Source organism: Sphaerulina musiva, assembly GCF_000320565.1.
Source record: "Sphaerulina musiva SO2202 unplaced genomic scaffold SEPMUscaffold_7, whole genome shotgun sequence".
In the NCBI taxonomy this organism is placed as follows: domain Eukaryota; kingdom Fungi; phylum Ascomycota; class Dothideomycetes; order Mycosphaerellales; family Mycosphaerellaceae; genus Sphaerulina; species Sphaerulina musiva.
This window is the reverse complement of record NW_016017389.1, coordinates 1834948-1853118: the sequence shown is the minus strand read 5'-3', so window position 1 is coordinate 1853118 and position 18171 is coordinate 1834948. Positions and strand designations below refer to the sequence as shown.

At 41.5% G+C, this 18171-nt stretch overlaps 4 protein-coding genes across 4 annotated transcripts; all 4 read right to left on the bottom strand.

Moving 5' to 3' along the window:
* Window positions 1-1127: 1127 nt before the first annotated feature.
* SEPMUDRAFT_134689 (glycoside hydrolase family 30 protein) lies at window positions 1128-13078 on the bottom strand (the record flags this gene model as incomplete). The annotated part of the gene is made up of 3 exons (XM_016902653.1): window positions 11339-13078; window positions 1341-1359; window positions 1128-1159 (listed from the first exon to the last, which is right to left on the bottom strand). Exons 1-3 carry the CDS (start codon window positions 12803-12805, stop codon window positions 1128-1130), a joined length of 1518 nt encoding a protein of 505 aa, XP_016759691.1. The 5' UTR covers window positions 12806-13078.
* A 1112-nt stretch (window positions 13079-14190) lies between these two features.
* Window positions 14191-15381, bottom strand: SEPMUDRAFT_48253 (NAD(P)-binding protein; the record flags this gene model as incomplete). Its single annotated transcript, XM_016909061.1, has 1 exon — window positions 14191-15381. One exon carries the CDS (start codon window positions 15379-15381, stop codon window positions 14191-14193), a length of 1191 nt encoding a protein of 396 aa, XP_016759690.1.
* Window positions 15382-15733: 352 nt separating this feature from the next.
* SEPMUDRAFT_109621 (uncharacterized protein) lies at window positions 15734-16888 on the bottom strand (the record flags this gene model as incomplete). The annotated part of the gene is made up of 1 exon (XM_016900793.1): window positions 15734-16888. The coding sequence occupies one exon, from the start codon at window positions 16886-16888 to the stop codon at window positions 15734-15736; it is 1155 nt and encodes a 384-aa protein (XP_016759689.1).
* On the bottom strand, window positions 16464-18132 carry SEPMUDRAFT_157568 (uncharacterized protein; the record flags this gene model as incomplete). Its single annotated transcript, XM_016907739.1, has 1 exon — window positions 16464-18132. The coding sequence occupies one exon, from the start codon at window positions 18130-18132 to the stop codon at window positions 17092-17094; it is 1041 nt and encodes a 346-aa protein (XP_016759688.1). The 3' UTR covers window positions 16464-17091.
* Window positions 18133-18171: the final 39 nt, after the last annotated feature.

The window sequence follows — 18171 nt, the reverse complement described above, 5'->3', positions numbered from 1 at the left end:
TAAGGTACCTATACCTATATACTATATATATAGAGTATGCCCTATATACGATATAGGTTCTTCTATAGTATTTACACTCTTCGATTATTTATACGTTCTGCTATAATAACACGTCTAGGGTTAAATATGCTTTTGATATACTAAGAAAATTAACATAATATTAATACGCTTCGATTAGTTACGTATATTAACAATAGACAGAACGATATATATAGGCGCAAGTTATAACAGCATTATGGTATAAATTAACAATATAGTTCTAATACGATTTATATCTTATTTAGAGCTCCGGTAAGTTATATACGGATTTCTACTTAAGTATATATACGTACTATTAATGTCTCTTTAACTATAGTAGGCTTATTAAGTCTCTAGTTAATCTGTCCTAGATCTACTTAATTAATAGCAGATATAAGCGGAGGTACGCCTTATTGCTTCGTTCTACCCTTACGGTTTCTACTATAGTAGAGACTATAAACGTTATTATAAGCTTCGTCTTTTCTAGAGAATAGCACCTTTCAATAGCTAGGTATACCTAGTACGACTTTATAGCAGTTAGCGTAGTTCAGAACACGTTTGCAATAGCTGCAACGTTTGTCTATAGAGCGATTCTTTGCCCTCTAATAGCTACTATTTTGGTATTGAATTATTCTAGGATAGTCTAGGTCGTAATCTAACTCGAACGCTTTGCCAGGATTGAAGTCTGTATAGTTAAATAGACTATCGAAGTAGAATAGGCGCTTATCTAGTAGTTGATTACTGTAGCCGGTTATACTATCCTAAAGAGTAGCTATAGATTAGTAGGTATAGCTAGAGTCGATTAGTAGGTATATAGTATAGGGTAGGTATAGTAGTATAGAGTAGGTACGGTATTATAGGATAGATATAGTAGTATAGGGTAGGAGTAGTAGAATTAGGTAAGTATAGTAGAATAGTAGTAGATACTTTATAGTATATAACTAGAGTAGATTCGGTTAGTACGTTACGTTAGTATAGTACGTTATTTCGTATATAGTATATAGTATAGTATATAGTTCTACAAGTTAGCGGTATATTAAGTTTTTACTAATATAGGTTTACTAGACACTTTGTTAGAAGGTATATAGTTTGTTAAGAGAGTAATTTCTTTAATAGAATCGTTTGTAGGCGGCGTAAATATCTCGGCAGCGTATTAGCGTATCGGCGTAGTAGTAGTAGTAGTAGTAGGTACAGTTATTAGTAGTATCCGTATTGCCTAGTATACCCCTATAAGCGATAGTATATAGGTTAATCAAAATTACGTCTTAACGATAAACTAAATTACCCTACTACCCTAGCCTACTTAATACGCGTTGTCTTACCTACTAATTCATCTATTATCTATAAGAAGGTATAGATAATACTTTGTAGTATACTATATACGCTCGAACGCGTTATATACCTCTTATATACTTATTAATTCTAGTAATCCTTGCTCTTATATCTGCTTCTTCTACTCGCTTCAATGCCCTACGTACTTTATATAAATCGCTCTCTTCTCTCTTTCGCTATATCTTACGTACTAGATACTAGTATAATACCGAGCGTACCCTATATACGTTTTCTATAATAGTTAAGTAGCGGACTATATCTAAGTACCTTATAATAGTATAGAAAGCTCTCTCTTGAATAACTATAGTATATTCTATTAGCTAATGTTCTTAACGAATTTTCAGAGTAAGCGGACTATCTTTAGGGTACTAAATTTGTTAGTAGGCCGAGTATTAATAGTATCTATAAGTTACTACTATTCTATCTCTATATAGAAGTGTCTAATAATATACTCTATATTATTAGGCTATATACTAGTCTTCTTAAATATACTATACAGGGTACTAGCTTTTAGGACTCGACGTTAGAAACGCTTAAAGTTAGTAAGGAACTCGAGTCGATTATAACTACTATATCTGAATCGAATAGCTATATTAGTAGCCTTAGTATACTAATACCTATATAGTTGAAATACTATAATGTCTAATAGCTATATAATATAGGTAGAGTAGACCGGTAGAGCGATCGGAATAATAAGATACTTATTATAGAATTCAATCTACTCCTTTATCTAGTAACTGCTATATCTATCTATTAAAAGTACCCTCTTAGCCCTAACTATACTAATATAACTATACTAATATAACTATATTTCTTAAAGTACTCAAGCTACTCTAGGTATATAAGATCGTTTGTATACCCTAAGTTACTTACTCTAACTAAAGTATCCTTATCGAGACTAGTATACTATATAGCTATATATAGTTCGTTCTATAAGATAAGTATAGAAGGTACCGTAGCGCCGGCCGCTAAGATAGCTTCTATATATAAGACTCTTACAATTATTCGTAGCTAGTAGGAAGTTTTGATACTATAGATACTATTGTCTATCTGCTAGTAATACTAGTCTAGAAGCTAGTCTCGTCTATATTGTATAGATTCGACGTAGTAATACTATTTTTAATGTATATATAGCAGAACTTAGCAGCGTTTAAGATATCGAGTTAGAGCCCCCTTTTATATATTATTAAGCTTGCGGTTCGTCGCTATATACGTATATTCACTCGGAATACCTAGGATTCGGTTTCTAAGCCGTTGATAGTAAACATTAAACGATTTACCAATCTCTAATATTAGTAGGTATATCCGTATTGCCTAGTGCACCCCCGCAAGCGGTAGTATACGGGTCAATGAAAATCACGTCTTAACGATAAACTGAATTACCCTACTACCCTAGCCTACTTAATACGTGTTTTTTTTTATATTTTCTACAGTCAATCAATATAGCGGCCTATATTAAGGAAGAGGATCGTATCGCGGAGGCTATAGAATAGATAGCTAATAATATAGTATTCCTACTAATAATAGAGATTGCTAAATCGTTTGATGTTTACTACTAACGACTTGGAAACCGAATCCTAGGTATTCTAAGTAAATATACGCGTATAGCGACGAATCGCAAGCTTAATAATATATAGGAGGGGGCTCTAACTCGATATCTCGAATACTACGATAAGATTAGAGTTAGCGTACGTATATAGTCGCTTATAGTATCGGCTAATTCGATTCTTGTACGAACTTATATTAGTACCGAACCGCCGCCTATAGTAAGCGCTATATAGGTATTACGCTAGCTCGTATATTACCTAGAATAGTTCAAGAGAAGGACTATACCGTTGGACGCGTTACGTTCGGCTACGTACGATATTAGCGACATTAAATAGTAGTTTACTAAGTTCTGCTATATATATATTAAGAATAGTATTACTATATCGAATCTATAGAATATAGACGAGACTAGCTTCCGGATTAGTATTACTAGTAGGCAGACGGTACTTACGTAGTACCTACGGCGTCGAAACTTCCTACTAGCCGCGAACAATCGTAAGAGTCTTATATATATAGAAGCTACTTAGCGGCCAGCGCTACGGTACCTTCTATACTTATCTTATAGGACAAACTGTATATAGCTACGTAGTATACTAATCTCGATAACGATACTATAGTTAGAGTAAGCAACTCGGGGTATATAAATAATCTTATATACCTAGAGTAGCTTAAGTACTTTAAGAAACACAGTCGTATTAGTATAGTTAGGGCTAAGAGGGTACTTTTAATAGATAGATATAGCAGTTACTATACGGAGAAGTTTTTTAAATTCTATAATAAGCATCTTATTATTCCGGTCGCTCTACCGGCCTACTCTATCTATATTATATAGCTATTAGACGTTATAGTATTTTAACCCTATAAGTATTAGTATACTAAGGCTATTAATACGGCTATTCGATTCGGATATAGCGATTATAATCGACTTGAGTTCTTCGCTAACTTCGAGCGGTTCCGGTATCGAGCCCTAAAAGCTAGTACCCTATATAGTATGTTCGAGAAGACTAGTATATAGCCTATTAATATATAGTATATTATCGGACGCTTCTACGTAGAGATAGAATAGTAGTAGCTTACGAATACTATCGATACTCGGCCGCCTACTAACGAATTTAGTACCCTAAAGACAGTCCGCTTACTCTAACGATTTGTTAAGTATATTAGCTAATAGGATATACTACGGTTATTTAAAAGAGAGCTTTCTAAACTATTAAAAGGTACTTAGATATAGGCAATCGACGGTACAGAAGCAATTAACGAACTCTGCCGCTTAACCGTCGTAGAAAACGTATATAGGGTACGCTCTTAGATCAAACGTTCGAGTCTATAGCAAGAAGATGTTATACTAGTATCTAAGGTATATAAGATATAGCGAGAGAGAGAAGAGAGTAATTTATATAAGGTAAGTAGGGTATTAAAGCAAGTAGAGGAAGCAGATACAAGAGCGAGGATTGTAGGAATTAATAAGTACGTAAGAGGTATATAACGCGTTCGAGCGTACGTAGTACATCGCAAAGTTATTGTCTACGCCTTCCTATAGGTAATAGACGAATTAGTAGGTAAGACAATATATATAGAATAGGCTAGAGTAGTAGGGTAATTCAGTTTATCGTTAAGACGTGATTTTTATTAACCCGTACACTACCGCTTGCAGGGGTGTACTAGGCAACACGGATACTATAGGGTTAGGATCTTCTTCCTCTATATAGGCCGCTATATTGATTAACTATAGAAAATACGTATTAAGTAGGTTAGGGTAGTAGGGTAATTCAGTTTTTCGTTAAGACGTGATTTTTACTAACCTGTACACTACCGCTTGCAGGGGTGCACTAGGCAATACGGATAAGGCTTGTTGTTTAATTCGGCGGAAATTCGTCTTAATTCGGTATAGGGTTCTATAGTTTTATACTAATTGTCGATTTAGCATATATTTCTATAGGTTGTTTAGTAGCGTATATAGTGTCTATAGTATCAATATAGTATTAAGTATTTAAGAACATAGGTTTAGTTTAGAATTGTTTAGTAGTAGTATATTGTCGGCAGCGGCGTAAATGTCTCTTTAGCGTATCTATAGTAGTCGTTATTATTACTATTATAGTAGTCGCTATTGTCCTCGTTAGCGTTATAGTATTAGGTATCGGTAGTATAATATTAGTATTAATATAAAGTAGATAGAAGGAAGTTTAGGAAGTCGAAGTAGAAAGTTTGAATCTACTTACGTTATTATAATATATTATACTAGATAATAGTTTTCTAGCTTCGAAAGCTGTATTCTATATGCCTACCTTACTACATAGTGCTATATAGCGCTATATACAGCGTACCTACGTATACAATATATATAACGTAATATACGTAACGCAATATATAGTAGATTGCCTCCGGCAGGTATAGTAGTCCTTCGCTATACTATAGAACTATATAGAGGTAGGCTACTATATAGAGCTTTTTTTTCTTTTATACCTATAGCGGGCTTTTTCTAAGATAGTAACGGATTCGGCTTAGCTTATTTAGCGCGCCCTACCCTAAAGGATCTTACTAATCAAACTGCGTAATCTTAGCCAATTAGAACGTCCGATTTTGAGCCGATTTCTCTAGCTATAGTAGTCTAACTATAGATTGATTAGCCTCTACTCCCCTCTATATCTAACCTATACTATAATTTAGAAGGCTTAGAGGTCGTTCTATACTAATTAAGAGTAGAGTTAATTTAGTTAGGTAGGTTCAAATAGTAGGTATTAGCTACCTCTATATATAGAAAATACAATATTGAGATATATATTTGTAGTATAGTTCTAATATACTATTGCGCTTATTGCGCTAACTTTCCTCTATACTGTTTATATATTACTAGTATACATCGTTGTTATAGTACACCGCTGTTACTATAGCTACGAAATCGCTAAATCTAAGCTATATATAGTATAGCGTTCCGAGGCTTAGCGCTAGATTGCCTACTATAAAGATATCTGAGAACCTATTTCTACGTATTAAGGAGTACTACTCCGAGGTAATAGCTTAATAGATTCGAGTATATATATAAAGGAATTCGAGTATGCTCTAGTATTAGCCCTATAGATTAGTTTCTTAGCTATATTAGTATTTCTATCTAGTAGGATAGTCGCAATACAATCAAACGTATACCTAGCAATAGTATAGAGTATAAGTATTGTAACGTAGGTATTAGAATAGATTTTTATTGTATATATATTCAATAATTACTCTACAAAGCTAGTATATCCTCTACTTAGATAGAGGAAAAAAAGCTAAGAAGATATCCCTTAAGAAAAAGCCCGCTATATAGTATAGGTATACTTAGCTCTATAGCCTACCTTAAACGAGATTTATAAGGAACGAGAAGAGAAGGACAAGGCGAGACGAGAGAGCGAGACTAGAGAGCGAGACGAGACAGAAGGTAGAGGAAACTATATAATAATTACTAATAGGTAACCTAAACAAAGAGCTTAGGAATAAATAAATAAGATAGCAATGTAGGCTGCTACTACTAAGTCGTCTAATAAACTCTTCTCGAAATACTAAGGCTAACTATTCTGCTTGCTAGAAGATTACTAGACCCTACTATCTCGTCTCTTTAAGATATAGCAAGCGCTATAGCTTTATATAGATAAGAGATAGTAGCTATGAATAGTATAGAAAAGCAGACTAAGTACTATACTAAGGGGGATTGTAGTATTACTGCAAAGGTTGAAAAGTTGTTATAGAAGAGCAATTACTAATAATAACAACCTATATATTGATTCTTACTTAGTGTATATACAAAGTATAACTATCTAAGTATCTTACTAATTATACTATCTAACTATCGCTAGGGTAGTCCCTAATCAAAGTTATGCCAAGACTTTGATTGAAGTTTGATTGATTGACCAATCAAAGTTAAGAGACCTTAGGTTTGACCAAACTCTTAGTAATCAAAGTTGAGGGTACCTTAACTTTAACAACTTTAAGGTTTGACTAGGGGTAGGAGGGAGAGAGAAAAATTCTGACTAAGAGAGGAAAAAGTAGGCTAAAAAGGTAGGAGGGAGAGAAAAAAGTAGGCCTAAAAGTCGAGAAAAAATCGAGAAAATCCGGAAAAAGGTATTGTTTTAACAGATAGTATACGAGGTATACTATAAGGTAGTATAGGAGACAGTATACGAGGTAGACTGCGAGATAGTACAATAGCTATAACTGTATTAATAGTACGAGCCGGTATAACAGAATTAGGGTTCTGAATACGCTAAGAGCAAGAGTAAGGCTAAGATACTAGCGATAAAAGCTTTAAGGTTAATACTAAGTACGTTTATAGTAGAGTATTAGCAATACGTAGTTCCGGCCGGTACTATAAGCTAATTAGTAGAGAGATAGAGATACTATCGACTTCAATAGTTAATATATACGGAGATAGCTACAATCTTGTTTTTAGCTTAGAATTATATGAATATAGAATTCCTCTAACGGACTGTAGCTTAATACTATATTAACTAATTATAATGTACTTCTAGTATATTTTACCACAGTTATTCTAATACTCCGCTATATCGGGTCTGTATACATTTTCGCTAGAATATTAATAGAAATGTTTGAAGTATAAGCATATAAAGTCAAAAGATTTTGGCATAGGGCTTTTAACATTTCAAATTAATGCTCCCGACGTTTGTAGATCCCCCTAATACTCTTTCGACGATAACACTTGTGGATTAATTACTAGTACTCTATACTAGGTCTAGCGATTATATTTAAAAGTTCAAGCGATAAGACTAAATTGTCTAAATCCCGTATTCTCTAGAGAGAACTCGTCAATAACAAAGTATATAACGCTACTTTAAGTTATTATCTACTAGTATATACTTAAAACTACGCCGACAGGGTAACTAGATATAGCGATTGTAGAATCCGAGATCTCTAGAAAAACTTCTAGCCTAATGTATAGCCTTATAAGCTATACTTGTCCACGGATAATAAAGGACGTATATGTTTAAAAGCTTTTCCTAGCTTCGGTTCTAGAGAGTTGCGTACAAGTCTATAACTTTCTCGCCTTGTAGTATACTAGATTCCTAAATTTTCTCTAAGTCTTAGATCCTCGAAAGCTGTAGAAGTTTACAAAAACGCCAATTACTTATTATCTCTAGTCTAAAAGCTCTACGCGTACTAGAGCGTAAACTCATTTATATATAATTCTCTGATTTCACTATTAGAACTCTAAATATTAAATATTAAGCAGGGAATTATACGCGGCGGGAGCATAGTGGGAGGCCAAATTTGCTTAACGCAGAATGTAAGTCCCTACTTCCTTACATTCCTTCGCTACCTCCTACCTTACTGTCTCCCTACTTTTGAGAGAATTGAGATAAGACAAAGTCCCTAGGCAATTGAGAGATCGAGACGGAGGTAGAGATAGAGATAGAGATAGAGATGGACGCGGCGCGATAGGTTTAGCGCGATAGGTACAGCAACGTAATAGACACTACGCGATAGATACTGCGCAATAGACACCGCGCGCGATTGTGACCGCGCAATGGAACCACGCGATGGACACTACGCGATATAGACACGCGTGCCTTAGGCAAAATTGACCTCCCGCGATGCTCCCGCCGCATATAATTCCCTATTTGAATCCTCTCTTTCTTGTTTAGTTCATATATCTTCTGCTCCTTCTAATACTCGTATAACATTCGTTATTATTCAGAGAGAGGGGCGTATATAGAACCCTACCTTCTACTTTTGGCTTACCTATTATGTACCTTTTTGAAGGTCTTTATAGCATCAATCGAACGTATATATAAAACCACCTTGACTATAGTAACATACAATAGTGCGAAGCCCTTAATAGGACGGAAGTATATTAGGCATATCTTAAGTATTAGTAGGTATTGTCTGTCCTAGTGTAAGATATTTCCCTAAGTACCTAGGAAGAGTAGTATCGGGAGTAGGAGTAAGGGCTATAGAAAAAGGATGCTTAATATCAAGAATCTTATCGATAGAAGACTCTATAAGTCCTCTAGGAATAGGATAGGACCCCTATAGTAATTCATTGGCGTTCCTATAACCTTCTATAAGCTTTCCAAATCTAGTACATTGAATAGAGAAAGAGTTATAAGCTTAAAGAGAGCCCCCTAGAAAGTTGTTTTAAGTATCTTAAGAGACACTAGATAGATATCTTACTAGTAGTTATACAAACTGATTTTGTAAGCACTAGGCTAAACGATGCGCGATATAGATATAGCGATAGATACGGCGTGCCTAAGGCAAACTTGACCTCCCGCTATTTAGAAACCTTGTTATCTAACAGTTCTATAAGTATATTGGTCGGATATATAGACCCTAAACAAAGAGTTCTTCTATTCCTACTAAGATAATAAAAGATAGCTTTCAATTCTAAGATACTATATTGCTACTATAGTAGAGGAGACTAGTACTTAATAGAGTACTATAAAAGTCTAGCTATTAGCCCGAAGGTATATAGAGTACTTGATCTTAGTAAGTTAAACGTACATATATACAGATGTAGCTTTATATAGTAAGAGCTACAATAAAGATTAGTATATACTCTATACTACTAACGGGCAGGCCTATAGGATACATTAGTAGTAGAGACTACTATAAGTCTACTCTTATATACATCTATAGAGATATAAAGAAGGATCTTGTAATAGACTAGGAATAAGAAGATATAAAGAATAACTACCCCATCTAGATTGAAGTTTACGTACTAGATAAAGACAATTGAACAGATTAGAACTTCTTAGTAGGTATTTGTACTACTATTCTGATATTAATTGTAGAAAACTTGTAATACCGTACTCGGCGTATCTCGGAGTTCCTAGATCTAAATAGAGAGTAATAGTAGAGGGTTGTTAACTCCTTGATACTTGATATACTCTAGACTTAGTTACTAGAAGGTTCTACGTATACATAATAGTATACTTAGACTAGTACTACTACTAACTAATATAGCTCAATCTAGAGTAAATTAAATATACATGTAGTATTTTACAGCCTTCTGTAGGATTCTAGCCCTTTTTCTCGGGTAGTATACTTTAGAAAGTGTTATATAGTTATCTTCAGAAGTTTCTAAGGATGATATTTCCTAGCCTAAGGTCAGGGCTACCCTCTAACTATTTTTAGATTGGCAAGGCACGTAACTGTCGGATATTTATAACCGTTGGATGTTATAGAGCCGTTGGATGTTATATAACTTCTAGGTGTTACGTAACCGCTAGAAGTTATATAACCGCTGTATGTTTCATTACTGCTCTATTTAGGTCCGCCTAGACCGTAGGGTTGCCCTTTAGTCCTTGAAGAAGCTTAAGACTATTTTTTAAAACCCCCCTAAGCTTAAGCTTTTAAAAGATCTTTCTATACCGTTCTTTTAGGCGTATACCTATATCAATGCCTATTACTATCCGTCGCTATGTATAGCTGGCTAAGGCTATATATATTGAGACTAGAGGTTTCTAGAGAAGTATCAACTCTCTCTAGATGTTTACGTCTAATGTCCTTATTATGCTTCTAGACATTCCTACTACTTGTTCATTTAGTAGGAATCTAGATTAGCTCTATTGATTCTATTGCTTATATGTAGCGTCTCTAGCTGTTTACTAGTAACATAGCGGATTCCGACTCGGTGTATATATTTAATGACTCCCAATTTATACCTATTTCCTTAAACATACTCTTAAGAAATACAGCTTGTTGGAAGGTACGTTGAGAGCTATAGAAGCTAGCTATTACGGAAAGCAAACTTTTTGTCTATTTGTCCTATTTCCTATTCTAAATTTCTAGCTTTATAGAATGGACCTGGACTTTAGAGCAACAGGTATTACTAAAAGTATTGTTGTAATCTTAGGTAGAGCGACCAGATCCCAAGTTTTTAATTCTAGTAGATCCTAAGTTTATAGAGATACATACTCCTTTCTATTCTCCCGAGTTTCTCCTATTAATGACTTCTTTATAGGTAGTAGGATCTTCTAAGTTGTTATTGGTAGCGATAGTATATGCATAGAGGCTTTATTCATCTTCTAAACCGACGTCTATTAGTATTATTTTAGATATCTTATTTGCCTCTAGAGTCTCGTTTTCCTCGTCTATTGATTTCTCTAGATTAGGCTCTGATTCTAGAGTATTACTTCTTGTAGAATCAGACAAGTTAGACCTTATATCAGGCTCTTCATTATTATCATATAACATTATTGAAGGTCTCTATAGAATTATACTCCTATCTCTAGAGAAGGCTTACTACTATTGTTAATAGTCATCTGATTAGTCTCTAACTATAGTACTTTATAGATACTTCAGTTCCTCCTCTGTTCTAAGAGAGTATAGTCGAGAGACACCAGCAAGCAACCGCCCAGGCAATAGTGAATATTAAGGGCTTTCTAGCGGACCGAGTTGATGATAACGAATTGTGTCGATGCCGCCTGGCCGGCAGGACCCAAGTTACGACACTGGAAGCAGGCACAATTCCGCTCCATTGCTGCCCGTTACCCGTCAAAGTCGCTTTGACATATACGTCCTCGGTCAAAGTATTCATAACAACCACAGAACTGGTATCATCTGGGTTTACAGTAGCAATAAACTGAATACCTGGCGTGTTGGGATTCAACGAACTCCCTGTCCCTTTCAGAACTATCGCACCTCTTGGTATAAATTTACTGAATTGCGCCATAAGGTAGTAAGCAATGTTGAATTGATACGAGCCATCGAAATGGATAGTGACCAAACCTCGACAGGAAGAGCAACCGCCCGCTAAGCGCGGTCCATGAGAGGGATCGCTGCCGAGATTCCACGCCATCACGCCTGATGCCCAATTTTGAAGAGGACCGATGGTGAAATTGGCAGCTTGGAACCAATCCCTGGAGTCAACTGCTGGTGTCCAGCATTCAGACATGTATTGCGTAACTCCCGGGTTTGCAGCGTGAAAGTCGGACATTGCCGTCCAGTCCAGATTACCGGCGTAGCAGTGCCATGCGACAGTGTCTGTATATTGACGCGCCCCATCGATGACAGTTTGCGGGTACGAAGGTACATCCGTGTTGTGGTCATAAGCCCAAATGGAGGTCCTCAGGCCAGAGTGAATGAGTGCCGGGCCTACGTGTGACTGAATCAAGTCTGCTTGTTCGTGGTCGTACATATACATAGATGGATAGCCCGGCGGGCTCATCAGAGGCTCATTCTGTATCGTGATTGCGTCAACATTCACGCCGTGGGCGGCGAAAGCTAATATATACTTGACGAAGTACTGAGCGAAGTCGCTCGAGTGATCGGTTTGATTTGGGTCAAGATAGCCAGTTTTCAAGTTGTTCGAGGTTGAGTTGCCTATCAAAACTCCGTTGGTCTTCATCCAGCCTGGAGCCGACCACGGAGACCCGATGACTTGGGTCTGAGAATTCTTCGCGATTATTTTCGCAAGGAGCTGTGCCATCGATGTGCCTTGACTGCCAAGCGCAAAGTTGGTGAGATTCGTGTCCGGCTTTCCTCCATTGTCATCATATGTTGTAGCGGTCGAGGACAGGTCCGAAGAACCAATAGTATGCCTCATCATACTGAATGCCGCCCCAGAACTAGTCATCAGCGAGCTGAGGAGCGCGTCGAGCTTTGAGCTAGAAAGGGAATTGAATGTGCTAACCGTCCCGTCTGTGATTGTAGCGCCAAACCCAGTGATGGTTTGCTTATAGCCCGCTTTCGAGTCGTCGATGTTGATGTGCCATGTCTTGGTGTTCTGTCTGGGATTGTCGGCACCATGTACAGGTGCAGAGATAGGCTGGAGTTTCATCGATAGGTCGGAGTTGGTGCAGTATGCGGCTGCTGCTGTGGCGTGCCTGTCGTCTGACAAAGGGAATAATGAGATTGAGTCGACCATCGTAAGCACCAGAAGTACAAGCAGCATGTACATGCTAGAGGTAGCCATGTCTGCATAGTGCTAAAGGACGAGACCTAGAGGATTCCGTTTAATCTTGATAGTCATGGCGCAGGCTGTTTATATCCTAATCAACCATATGCTATCTTCGACACTCGATGATTGCATAGAAGTAAATTGAGAATAGACGAGCGGGCCACGAGTCCTAGAGACAGGAGCTACCTCCTAGGAGGTAGCTGAAGCGCGCACGTATGATCTGCATTTCATTAGCCTCAAGGAGTAGAGCAAGCCATGGTTCGCCGTAACGCCTTAGCCGGTTCTCTCGTTGCAACTGGCCCTACCCTACGATCACCAAGATAAGCCGGAGACCTCAAATACAAAGAGTACCTAGTACTTGTATGCAGGCGAGCCAGAGGCGTTGCTTGACTGCTACGAGGCATCCTTGTTTCCTGACACTGTGTCCGCATCCGAGGCTCATCTGTTGTGCCATTGTCAGCTTGAAGGCTCTTTGTAACGCGCTCATACGAGCGGTGGAAGCCTGTACGTGGGCTCGCAGTCCATAGCTAAAGGGTGGCCCTGCATCTGGAGATCCAGTGGCTTCAATTCGAGCTCGAGGACACAGATATGGTCCTCGATTCAAAGCGCCAACTTTTACGATCTTCAACCATGCCACGAGGCAGATGACTCTCGGTATAGCGGCAAGCAGTGCTTTCGGTTCTCACTCACTGTGGCGAGGTGTCTTGGACGATGAAAATGATGTCGATCTCTTGCTTGCGCAACGTGCTTACGAACATGAGACATTTGACGGGATTTGGTGCTAAGCCTGGAACGCGCTTATGGGAGAGGCTTATTTTGCCGTCCGTGAGGGGGATCACAACTGGTCTTGCTGAGACTTGGGAATGTCGCCAATCGCAGTAGTCGGAGGGCTTGCACGAGTGTCTTCGGTCATTGGTTGGTGTAGGCATACCTACACCTGTACGCGATGCGAGCCTCGGCACATTTATTGATAGTCATTGGTAAGCTGATGTCTTCTCACTTCCAGCATCCTTCTCCTCCCACACCGACATCGAGACACCTACGTCTACGATGAAAACCCGGCCCTCTCGTTGAACATGTCCGACAAGTGTAGGTGCATTAGTCCTCTGCGTCTCTCGCCGGGCAGAACTACGTACGAGGTTAGCGAGCATCATCAGTCGTGCGTATACAGAGCTTGACCAATGCTCCTGTGGTGAGCTCTGCCATGACACCGCCCAACTAGCATGACCTACCTTTTTAGCTATCAATAGCGAACAAAGGTGCTGTTGCACAGTGAAAGGTCTTTGCAACCGTTGGTGGTGACCATGCTCTCGCTCGTTGGACAGAAATCTGCAGACCGGTCATTGCAACTGAGTCTGCAGTCTCAAAGTGCCTTCTTGGTGTCTACGTGTGCAGCAGTTTCAAGTGTTTCCAAACACAAAAATGCCCTTCCCACTGCGAAATCCATCCAGAGTCCCTTGTACAGCGTTCACGAGCTCGTCTTGTTTGGTGTCGTAGTTCCACGTTACAGGATCCATAGGAATGTCCTGGAACTTGCCTTGTTTTGTCAAGTCCAGAATCTCATCCACACAAGCCTTCTTCTGCTGCGGGTTCTTGTCTGCCCATCTGCTGACCCAGAACCCGTGGAAGTTGATGTCCTTGAAGATCAGCAAGCCCATGGGCAACTGCACCGGTTGCTTGCTCATGGCCCCATAGGTCACCACGGGACTGCCAGGCGCCAAATGTTTCGCCATGTCATTCACAAGCGGTCCGCCAACACAGTTCAACGCAAGCTTGACCTTTTCCCTTCCTCCGCTCGTAAATTCCTTCAACTGGTCGCGGAAACCTTTCGACCTCATCTCCTCGTCGGTAATAACGACATCCGCCCCCAAGCTCTTCAAGTCTCGCACGAGATCCTCATGTCCGCTCTCTCTCTTCCTCACCACATTGATGCTCTTATACCCCCACAGCTTTCCCAGCTGAATCGCCGCCCTCCCCACACCACTGTTCGCGCCATTCTGCATGAACCAATCCTCTCCCGACTTCAGCTCCACAAAGTCTTTCAACATTCGATATGCAGTGCAAGGATTCACAGAGACTGTTCCCACCTGCTCCGCCTTCAACCCTTCTCTCTTTTCCGTGTCAATCTTGACTAGTTCACTTGCCGTAGTCTGCGCATGAGTCCTCCACGTGCCAAACCCCTGCTTCTTCATAATGACCCAATCACCCTTCTCCAACCCCTTCACACCACTTCCCTTGCTAATCACCTCGGCGACACCCTCATTGCCGCCCACGGCGATGTTCTCGGGTGTCCCGAGGGAAGTCGTCCACGTGGGCTTGGTAGGGTATACGCCTTGGATTTGATTGATGTCTGCCGGATTGATGGGAGAGGCGAGGAAGCGGATGGTCACGGCGTCGCCGGTGGGAGGAGATATGCTGTGACCGTGTAGACGGAGAACGTCTTTGGGTTCCCCGAGGTTGGGCAGCACGAGAGCTTTGGCTTGTTCGTAGCCGTAAGCAGAGATGAAGCGGCGTTGAATAGCGGTGATGGGACGGTAGTGGTGGTGGTGGTGATGAGCGAGCAAGCGCGGGGCTATGAGCGGAGATCGCATTGTGGCCATTGTGTCTGGTGGTCAATCAGGTCGATCTGAGGGAGAAGAGACGAGAATTAGCAGCTTCAAGGATGAAGCCCGATGCTGTCGGTATGCACGATGACGCTGTACTTCTAGAAGCCGAGCTTGAACGGACACAGGTCCGCCAGCTTTTCACTTCACTTCACTTCATTCCTTCCTTCCTTCCTTCCGAGGACACGTCCAATCTGATCAAATCAGTACAAGAGAACAATCACCACAGTTATTGGTTCCTGGACACAACAGTGAAATCATGCTGTAATTTCCAAGTCATACGATCGGTGAAGTTTGTCCAAATACACGATTGTCCATCTCGTCACCTCACCAAAGCTGCTCACTTAGATCGCCTCTTCCACTTCTGGAACCATCCGCCGCCTCCTTTGTGACGCTCAAGCCCCACCCCAAGACCTCTCAGCCTCTCCTCATTCTCTGGGATGTGTTCGATAAACCTGCTGTCTTTTGGCCGATTCGTCAACAACTGGTCTGGTCCCTTCTCATCCCCATTCACCACTGTCCGACTGCTCCTAGCCATCTTCATGCTTGGCCTCTCTGATACGCCCTCCTGAGAAACATTCGAGCTGGTCGGTACTCCTAGCTGTGGCTCTGACCCGTCGTGCTGCGTCTGAATGCTCTTTCCCCTCGACCTCGGCGGCAAAGGAGGCGGACGCATGGGCGCGAGAGATAATGGCCTATCGATTCTGTCCACCGATGATTTCAAGAGAGTATTTGGTCGCTCTGATGGTGTATGACGATTTTCAATCAATACCGCTGCCTCTGGATGCTCACCTAGCCACAGAACGTCTCGAAGCTGAAAATCATGCGTCCAGGGGTCTCGTTCTGCGCTGGGTCGAGGAAGGCATAGAGACCTGCTTCGTATACGAGTAGTGATGCGAGGTGTAGCAGAGGCACACGTCTCCGAATTCCGTCGCCTGCTTCGTGCAGGCGCACTTAAGACCTCGTTGAGCCTGTGATGGCTTTGAGTCACTCGCTCTTCTGCTTCTGCGTCAATCTCGCTCCGCTTTGGTTCTGGTTTCTCGCGTCCACTGGAGCCCGAGCTCAAGTACATGAAGTCAGGTCCTGGCGCATAGCCTCTATCCTCCGATTCGACGATCGTCTCTCGCTGAGTGTCGGGTGTGGTGAAACCACGTGCCCGCTCTACTCTTTGCCTTTCTGATTGCTCGCGTGCCGTCCGAGCGGTCTCCACCGCTTGATCTGCACCATCTGGCTCTCCGAGTAATGTTTCCTCTGTTATCCCCGAGGCGGTCTGGTCTAAAGCGTTGCCAGCTGATAAAGTGAATGATTGGGTTGACGAACCTACAACCAAGGAGGGTTGTCGGCTTTTGGAAGCACTGCTCATACTCCATTGCCGAGAGTCATGGCGCGAGGTATGAACTCTGGCTTCACCCACCGGGTTCTGAGGCAAAGGAAGCCTACTTGGGCTATCTTCCAGTGGGTCTGATAACGCATTCACTTGAGCGTTGCGACGCATAGCAGTACTACCTTATCCGCGACGTCAGCTTGTAATGTGGTCGCTTCGACCGGCCCAATGCCGTGGGCTATACGTACGAGGGAGACAAGTTTATTGGACTGGTTCAGCCCCCGAATTGCTTCCACAACACAGGATGATCAATGGGGCCCCTCGTTGAGGACTATTGCTTCTCCGTTCGCAGTCACGGTACGCCCAGGTGCGCTCTAAGCATCGGTCGGTGTCGTGCACTCTACAATTGCTGATTGAGATCGTGTACGCGTTGTGTGATGGACGGTTACAATATGCTGAGGGCCCCTAGCAATACGAGCGGATGTGATGGCGTCGATGTCGGTGTCGATGTGCAGACCAGTTGCACGTTTCTTCTCTTGGTAGAGTGGCTGCCAGACATTCTCAATTTCGTCTCCTCTGGGGAAGTCGACATCGGCACCGACCGGATCGCTATTGCTGGTAGCCGCCCACTGCATCCAGTTCAAAATATCAGCCGGCTTCTCCTGGTGAGGCATTGCCTTTATGAACGACGGTACCGAGCGATGATTGGAACTCAACGGTGAAAGCTCCACCGCAGAGTCACTTGAGCTGCGTCTACTCCGCCGCCTCCCTTCCCATCGCCTCTCGTCACGGGTATCTTCGAAAACCATCCGTTGCCCTGGCTCGCCACTTTCATGCGCCCGATCTTCCTTGCGCGGCTGGCGTCCGCGGATGGCGTTATTGCGCTGAAGATGAACTCGGGCGACTGGTCGGTCATTCCGGTTTAGGTTATTGCTATCCACAGGTACTGCCCCGAGAGTATCCACTGAAACGACCTTGGCTCCACGGAACGACAAATTTGGGTCAATGCTATTCACTCGGAAGGCACCTGATATGTCCGCCATATGAGAGCTGACATCTTTGATTGCGCGTAGCTGCTGCGGATCAATCGGAACGTCTGTTCTTGGAGCCACCTTGGACAACATATTTGTCTTCTTGGTCGATCTGGCAGCACCCAAGATTCTAAGGCCCCGTGCGACCAGTGATGCTCGGAAAGACGTTCTCTCTGTGGCATCGCTTCTTCCGGTGTGCCTGGATATATTGTTGGCTTGCTCATCCTGCGAGGGACAGTGGCTGTGCTTTGTCGGGCTAAGGATTGGATGGAGGCCACTCAGTCGCTCGCCGAGGGAGTTCTTGGGCTTGACGCTGGTTATGCTGGTGGCCGAGGACTTTCTCGTGCTGCAGCGGCTCGACGACCGCTTGCTATTTTGTGTCATCCTGATGCTCCTGCTGTGGCGGGTAGTTCTTGAGTGCTC